At 40.3% G+C, this 9,089-nt stretch overlaps 1 protein-coding gene across 2 annotated transcripts in view; it reads left to right on the top strand.

Annotated features, from left to right (window-relative positions):
- LOC141019795 (syntaxin-binding protein 4) overlaps positions 1 to 7,950 on the top strand; it is a 72,853-nt gene extending 64,903 nt beyond the window's left edge. For both annotated transcript variants that reach the window (XM_073494801.1, XM_073494800.1), the window contains exons 17-21: positions 1 to 173; positions 4,275 to 4,391; positions 6,155 to 6,204; positions 6,338 to 6,468; positions 6,836 to 7,950. The exon at positions 1 to 173 is cut by the window's left edge and continues 25 nt beyond it. In XM_073494801.1, the coding sequence (XP_073350902.1) occupies positions 1 to 173; positions 4,275 to 4,391; positions 6,155 to 6,204; positions 6,338 to 6,468; positions 6,836 to 6,894 (530 nt within the window). In that variant the 3' untranslated portion in view covers positions 6,895 to 7,950. The remainder of the gene's footprint in view (positions 174 to 4,274; positions 4,392 to 6,154; positions 6,205 to 6,337; positions 6,469 to 6,835) is intronic.
- Positions 7,951 to 9,089: the final 1,139 nt, after the last annotated feature.

Raw genomic sequence — 9,089 nt, 5'->3', positions numbered from 1 at the left:
ACATCCGTCTGAAGAGTCGTCTGCAGGTGGCCGAGGCAGAGGCGGGGCAGCGGCAGGCCAGCAGTGCAGAGCAGGACTACGAGGAGGTCATCCAGCTGCTGGAGGCTGAGATCAGAGACCTGAAGAACCAGCTGGCCAGCAAGAGGCAAGCACGAGGACTAGAGGCCACCAAGGTGAGTCTCAAGCATCTATTGAATTATTTCAGTTTTATATTTTTCTCCCTCTGCTCGAATACATTTCAGAAAGACAACATGTCATTTTTATACTACTACATTTATTTGAGTGCTTTAGTTACTAGTTTCATATCATATACCACTTACAGTTAATGATAGACATAGCACATGTATATACAAACAGTCTGTATCAGTGTATAGACTGTATGTATATCTCATTTATGTTCTTTTTTTATATTCTATTTTTATTTTAATCTATTTTATTTTTCTCTTAGCCGATTCCTACCTCACGGGGCTACTTTTTGTTATTGTTTGGTCTGTAGTGCTACTGTGTCAAATTAATTTCTCCTCTGGGGGATCAATCAATGGTACATCTTATCTTACCTTAGATATGGATTTAACATACAAAACAAGTGATCAACAAATAAAAACATACCCAGCAATATATAAAGTTAATGAAATAAACTTTGCATTGAGCAGCATTTAATGCACTGCATTAACCTCTTAGTCATTATATTCACATTACTGAAATTTTTTATGAAAAATGTCATTGTGCTAATATTTTGTCAAAGTACCAACATCATCTACAATATTGTTGGAATATCGATATTGAGGTATTTAGTCAAAAACATTTTGATGAGATCAAGAAATATTGTGAATTGCAATATAGCCAAAAAGTATTGTGAGATTGTTTTCTGAAAATCTGAAATCTGATCAAAATGTCACAAGGCAGACCAGCTCCAGATGTGGTCTGGCTGTTTGCAGTGTGTGACACCTGCATCATCCTGTGTTTTTCCTTCTCCATCTCAGATAACCAGATACAGATACACCATACCAGGTGGAAATGACATCTAAAATTGTGCTTGATGCATTACAGCAGTGGTTACACAAGTCCTGTAAAAACCCAGGCAGAGGTTTTGAGGTGTTAGATTTCACTCGGTGATATCAGTACAGCGACACTAGGTGGATGTATAACACAAGATTGTACTATGCTTGAATTATATTCCCCACAGAAACTGTGTTTACATTAATTTATTTACTTTTCGCAATATTGTGACAATAGGAATTTCTTACTACTGAGTTGGAAACTGTTGTAATCCATCAATTAATCCTGTTAATTCATTGTGGTGAGCAGTAAATCATTGACCAATATATTGATCGGCCAATATTAATCCTGTTAATTCATTGGGGTGAGCAGTAAATCATTGACCAATATATTGATCGGCCAATATTAATCCTGTTAATTCATTGTGGTGAGCAGTAAATCATTGACCAATATATTGATCGGCCAATATTAAAAGCAGCAGATAATTACAGCTCTCCTCAACCTGCGTCGTGTCATCTTCACTTTCAGTAATCTCTGCCAGCATCTGAAACTTGTTAGAGAAAACATAAGCGGCCCAACCACAGTTCTTGTTGGCCCCCTGTGGTACCACTCTAGCCACTGTAATGACATGTAGTTTCATGTTGTGTATGTGTGTAGTCTGTCATAACCTCTTGATACACAGCTATAACATATATACAGCTATCCCCCTGCCTGCCTTCCACATCTCTGCACAATTCATAACACAGACTTGTAACATATGTGTTGTGTTTCTGTTGGATGGCATCATTTTGAGCACCTGTATCACCTGCAGACAGGAGGTAAACAGCAGAAGCAGCTGTGTATAAGAACAACCTCTCTAGCTGGAATAGACTCAAGCCCAGAGCCAATCAATGTGCAGGCATGAACCCTCTCCCTGCACATTACAAGCCAAGCGTTTCCTTTTTCTCTGTTTTCCCTCCATCCTCTGTCACAAGCTGGAGGCCCTGCAGTAGCATCAGTGTGCCGCCTGCTTTTGTTGCCATGTCTCTGTGAAACACATCAAGCTGCATTTCCAACAGCAGCGCTGACTGAGCCACAGAGCTCTGCCTGTGTTTTCACCAGCAGCCCACTTTGATGAAAAGAAGGCTTAATATTTATTTCCTCTGGCTCTTGAGCTTAATGCCTCACTACCTGTGGCTTTTCATCTCAGGTGGTAAATCCTCTGGCTGTGCTTTGGCACACAGCCTCACAGGAATCAGCTGTGGGACAACACAATATCCAGTGACAAAGATGATGAGAGAATAACAGAAATGAGGACAGAGAAACCTCTTCACAATCCTCCTCTGAGGACCAAAAAATGTGACAGCTGCTGAGTACATGATCTAATGGTTAGATGGGTTTAAATTCATGTCTGATCAACCAAAACCTTCCTCCTACTCCTTCTTCCTCTCTTTCTTTTTATCTTTCATTCCTTCCTTCCCTCCCCCTTCATTGTTTCTATTCAACCGAATCACCAGAATAAATCTTGGCAACACATTTCTGCAAACTCCAGATATAATAATGATGATGATGATGGTTATGATGATGATGATGATGATGATAATAACACCATCCCTTCCAGTCAGGTCATTAATCATGTAAGGTGAACGTGATATGACATGATTGATTGTTGTCAAGTTCAGAAAGAAATGCCTGCATATATCAAATAAAAGATATAATATATAGGAATTCCTATTCCTATATTCCTATAACCTTTGTTATATGTTTTGTTGAGTTGTGTATTTCCAACAATGTTCAAACCAGAGAAAGTTTGCTCAAAGTCACGGTGCATTTCATTTGGTTGCCAGTCTCTACTCCCGGGATAGGCAAATTGGTATATGAGAATAATCTTAACCAGAATAAAAATTTAAAACATTACCTCATCTGTGAACATTTGTGCCTGAGTCACATTAGATAGATTTTCATCAGCAGTGGTGGTTGTTTAATGGTGTGTACACCACCAGTGAAGCCAGTTTGACCACAGGATCATGTCTGTTTATTAACAGTACTCCGGCAGTGTTTATCCACTCCCCAAACAGCGAGATTACTTTACTGTGCACTAGCTTTAAGCTAACATTAGCGAGCAACATTACACACCAAGTGTGTGTTTGAATTCAGGTGAACCTCTGACCGAACTCAGCACTCAGCAGAGACTCTGGTTCTCTCTCTTCTTTTTCCCCTCTCCTCTCTGTAACGTTACGTTTATGAAGTAAAGTACATTTCCCCTCCAGCTCCAGTCAGCAGTCAACATTACAGAACATAAACACCGACAATGGAGGTCACCTCTGTGGATCACTGCTGCAGTCAGGTTAATAAACAGAAGTGGAGATAAATCCACTTTTTAATCCAAAGAGTTAAAAAGTCATCTGTGAGCTCTCCTCCTGTTAGTAAACAGATCAGAGCAGAATCTGATGTGACGCCGGGTGTTTATTCCTCCCCAAGGTCTGGCTCTGTACCTGACTCTCTGACTCTGAGGAGCTGCGGTGGCTATGCCTCCCTTCTCCACTTGACCGTTCCAAAACAACACTTGCCAAATACCATTTGTTTTGTTTTGTTTTGTTTTGATAGAGAGACCCCTAGTGGCAGACATTGCATATTGTACGTACGTTTAACTCAATTAAGTTTCAGGCTCATCTCAATCAAACATCCACACATGCAGTTAAACAGTTTCAGAAAACTTGACAATAATAGTTGATCAAGTAGAGTTTAATCTCCATAGAAAGCACTGTTGGTATTATTTGTGGAGCCAAATTTATTTTTTAATGAATATTTAGAAATAATTCCCTTTTTAAAAAAAAAAAAAAAAAAAAAAGTCAGAAAGATCCTTTTTCTATTTTCTCAAGCTACAGAGAAGATCACCAAGCATCCTTGTTTTAGTCAGAGTCATTGCAGAAGTGCTGTTCTGTGCAAATTAATTGAAAAGAACTTGGGAGAGGGGATTGAATGTTGTATTTAAGAAACTTAAAGTATATTGTTGCTGTCCAGGGAAAACCATGTCTCTCCAAATATGGAGATTTGGAATTTTTTCAGATAAATGGGAGGATTAAATGTTACTTTATGGGTTGAGAATATTCTTCTACTTCTTAAGCAAATTAAACCATTTAAAATCCCAGTGGATTATCTGAAAAATGCACAAAGACCAAGTTCACAGTATTTTTACAGTTAGCTCTATCTATCCAGTAAACCTCCTTCTGTACCACATTGTCAACTACTGTTCCAGTGTTTATAGAGAAAAAATGGATGTGTGTGTCTGTCAGGACGAGGTGCAGGAGCTGAACAGGAGACTGACAACCATAGACTGCCAGCTGAAAAAGTCCGAGCTGAGCAGGAAACATCTGGAGATCTCTAACAAGAAGTTGCTGGGCTTCGCACAGGTACAACTTTAATACACACTAACATCTCTGTCTGTGGTCTCTGAGGTTTTCTGTGTTGAATGTAGAGACTCAAAACCATTGTTTTTATTTTGTTAATAGAGGATACTGATAAGGTGATATTCTGTATTCTTATTGTCAACAAATCTAATGACACAGAGCCAATGAACAATGAATTGATCCTACAAACAAGTATTGTTTGTATCCAAATGTGGAATAATCCGCAATAACAGTCCCCAACAACTGCACTATATTCTGGTTTAAGGAATGGCAGATCAGCTCCTCAGCTGTAGATGTTTCAGGATTGACATGACTACAGCGCAGTGTCTGTGCCAGTAGCCTTTATAGGGACATATGTGCTCGTTTTCTAATGAATCCAAATGGTTGCCTGCAGAGTTTGATCAAAGTAACTGATTACTTAATAGGCCTGTAAGACTGTCAATAGATGGGAACTGACTCCATGACAATGAGCATGTGTTCTGTCACATCTCATAATCCATCCACTTCATGCAAAGATTCAGCAGATAGCCAGTGAAAAATACAGTGACAAACATCCTCATGCGTTATCAGTCTCCTAAACTGCTATGGAGCCAGTCTGCCCTCCAGTGGCTGAAAGATGCACTGTAATCAGAATGCATTAAACTCTGTACGTCCACACAGTTGTAGTCGAGAATCTACAAAGACAGACGTATGCACACACATTCTATTTGTCAGATTTAGAAAGCTGTGTGTACGCCCAATTATCTTTTTATAAATATGAGTCATTGTGGAAACTGGCGCATGTGCACAAGTTTAATTTTCACTCCAACAATCTTGGATGTAGAAACAACCTTTAAGGTCCTTTTGTCAATCCATATTGAGAAGAAAAAGTCCAACCGACTGTGTTTCATCATTGAGGTTCTCCAACAGCATCACAACAGCTATCATTACATGGAACCTCCTCTTAAAAAACTGCTGAACAAAGTAGGGTCGAAGAGCAATTTTGTTGTGATGAATAATTCTGTCAGATTGCTGAGATTATCACTGCCGCAAACACAAATGTTCCAAGTCAGATTGACCAAACTCACTTTGGCCCACCTCCTGTACATGAGGGGGCATTAGTAAGAGTTCATCATCTGCGCAATTTACACTCCCAACCTTCTCTGTAAGGCTACATGTTCCACTCTGATTACGGATGCAAAAATGCTGCTTAATCATGACGGTTTGTGTATCGGCAGAGAGGCATTTCCTTTCACACGGGCGCAGAACATACAAGCTTGTCGGCCACCAGCTGTAGTCTTTGCAGTGTGTTCAAGTGCAGCTTTATGGCTGAGATAAAGGAGACATGATGCGACCCAACAGTCACCTTTTGTCGCAGCTAGTTCTTTGGTGTGATTTTGGTGTGTTGGGTCTGAAAAATGAGACTTTTTTTCTACAGCTGCAAACAACATGTGATCACAACAGTGACACAGACAGAAAGAAAGTGACAAAAAAGAAAAGACAGAATTGAAGGTAGTCGTTTTTTTTCAAAAAATTCAAAGGACGAGAAAATGAGTAATTGCCACAAAGCCTGCTGATCCAATCACATGTTCCACTTAAGGACCAGTCTTTTCATATGAGTGGTTAGACCCCCAGTGCCCTGGTTGGGTCAGGTCAGATATATAGGGATCCTCGTCTGCCTCTCAGCCTCTCTCTTTGTGTCCTTGACTTTCCTTGAAACCTGGCGTCTGTATAGGTGTTATTACGTAAGAAAACACTGTTTTGTCTTACCTTGTCTCTGTCCTCAGAACGTCCACAAAGTGCTGACAACGCCCAGCCTGTTTGGAGGAGAAGGCGGGTAAGAGACACTAAACATCAACTGCTAAGCATCGCATTATTAGTTACCCACAGATCTGCAGTAAGAGTCCTGATGTAACTACTTTTCCTGTGTATGTGTGTGTATGTGAATGTATGTGTGATGTGTATATTAGTAGCAACAGATCGTCTTCAGCCACGGACAGCCCTGACACCCCTTCACCACTTCCTGATCCTGCCTTCCAACTGGCTGCGGAGGCCAAAGAGCTGGTGTCGGGAGGCTGCACCCTCACTGCTGATGACAAAGGTACAGCAGACACACCACACTAGAGCTGCAACAGCCAGTAGATGAATGCATGACAATATCAATCGAGATCACTATTAATCTGATCTGAAAATTCAGTAATTATCTCCTCACCCCCTCATGTAGATGGAAAGTCGGGTGGAGTTTAAATGTGCACAAAACATTTCTGGAGCTTCTCAGTAAAACAGCGTTCTGCTAAATTAACCTAAAATGGCGTCTGTGTGTGTGTTTTAAACTGATGCCCATATACGTATAACATACATAAGCATATATTTGTGTGATGTTCCATGATGAGGATGATGATGAATGATGATTACTGTTACTGTAGGTACTGATGATCTTTTTCTGTTCACCTGTGATTGACCTGCAGCATCAGAGAGTGTGTTGGAGGCAGGGTCAGTCCCAGATGTCAGCCCTCAGCATATGTGAGAAACAAAGAGCCAGAGAGGAGCGTGGGAGGACCAGGGCAGGCTGAAGAGGCCGAATGAGCAGCTGAACCCACGACGGACCACACCACAGTCAACAGACAGGACACCATTCTCAAAATAACATCACTTCAATGAATTCAAATCATCAGCGACAGATTAAACACAGCCAATGTTTTAATGCCAAAGCTTGCTTGCACACGTCAAATTAGTGTGTTACCTTAAAATCTCGGACAGTCTTTACAGAGGATTCAGCAGGGGGATGATTTGGACACAGCCATGGCCCGAGGACTCTCATCATTCGACCGCAAGATATGTACAGAAGTCTCTATGAGAAGTGCTCTGCCAAATAAAAAGTCTGCTGGAATTCTCTTTTGTGTTACTCTGACAGCAGGTGGTGTTGGAGGAGCTGCATGACCAAGTCCACAACACACACACGCTACTGTAAACCTTGTTAATACTCCTCCCTGACTCCCCCCTCACATACACATAGAATCACTCCATGGATTGCATGTACCGGAGGACTTATTTGCCTATAAAGGACAATCGGGAGCTGGTCTGTTCTTCCTCTGTGTCATGATAACTCGCTGCATCTGCCTCCATCACACTCCGTCACCTGTTTGCTCTGCCACAGAGGAACTATTGAGCAATAAGTAGAAAAAAGCTACATTTTCCCATTTTCCATCTTGCTTACTCTCCTCGTGCCCTATTCATTAATAAAAGGCAAAGAGTGACGTATTCAAGATGTTGGACTCGAGCAGTGTTTATCATCTGTGGCTTCATATCACTGCATGTTCATGTTGATGTGTCTCCTACATCCAGGAGTGGCTTTAATCTTGCTGTAGCTCCTGCTGTGTAATCTTGTGTTTGGTAGTCAGAGAGTCTAGGCAGACATCCGTCATAGGCTACATGTGGAACAGTCATTTTATTTCTACAGAGAGCTGCAGAAGCTTTTAAACATACTGACATGTCCTGTACTTCAATCAGATTGCATCTTTGGTGTGGCCTCATATCTTTCTGTTACTGTTTTATATTAAAGAAACAATAACTGATGACTGTATTCACTGTTGTTTTTATTCCTGTTGCCTAACATTTTATCGTTCCATTTTTCCATAATGTATTTTCATTTTCTGCCGCTATAAATTTCCATTCCACTACATTTTGGAGGCAAATATTGTACTTTTACTCTGCTACATATATTTGATAACTGTATTTTGCAGATTACACACTGCATCGGAGTCAATGTAGTGTAAAGTCATTTTATCAGCATAAAAAAACAACAGATTCCAATAGTCAGAAAAATGGATATGTAATATGGGATCTATTGTATTTTTGATACTTTAAGACTTTTTCTCAAGTTTTATTTGTATGGGTAGCTCTCACTTTTAACAAAGTATTATTTTAACAAAATGTCTTTACTTTTACTCAAGACTAGAAGACTTTCAAACTCTCAGGGTTAACTATGTTACACAACTGGGGCCCACAGTCTTAAAAATCTTAGATGTATACTTGAACACAGCCTTAAAGAGGTCACATTATGCATATCTTCAGGTTCTTACTTTAATTTGGGGGTCCTAGTAGAACAGGTTTACATACTTTAATTTTCAAAAAACACATTTTTCTCATATGGTACATTGCTACAGCCTCCCTTTTTACAGTGTCTTGAACACTTCGTTTTAGCCACAAAGTGAGACATCTCGTCGCTGTTCAATCTTTGGTGAGAGTTGCACATGCACATTACTTAATGGGCAAGATGTAGTAGGGCAGGTCATGCCAAGCAGGTAGTGTGATCTAAAATAACGCCACTACAGCAGTAGCAACTGTATGTCTGCTGACTGTCTGGAATGTATATATTTTATGATAAATATATACATTTATATAACGCTTGTTACATAATGACGCACAGAAGTAAAGGCTCGACTCCAAACCAGGCGTTTCAGGCAGTGCAGGAGCAGAGTTTTCTGTGAGAGAGAGTAACTCCCTTTGGTGTGGGCTTTGGGCTTTTTACATGCACAAAATGATTTATAACAACAAAGGAAAAGCAAAAACACAAAAAACATAACATCATCAGCAGTGTGCACACATTCATTTTATAAAAGATGCTGGGCATAAACTACAATTACCCTCCTGCGGCTGTAAGCCTCTGTGCACTAGACAAGTTGCTGTTCCTGAGTTACAGCGTTGAATAATGGCCAAAAC

The sequence above is a fragment of the Pagrus major genome, chromosome 23, assembly GCF_040436345.1.
Source record: "Pagrus major chromosome 23, Pma_NU_1.0".
Classification (NCBI taxonomy): Eukaryota; Metazoa; Chordata; class Actinopteri; order Spariformes; family Sparidae; genus Pagrus; species Pagrus major.
Note: the sequence above shows the minus strand (reverse complement) of the source record. Positions and strands in the feature narration are given on the sequence as shown.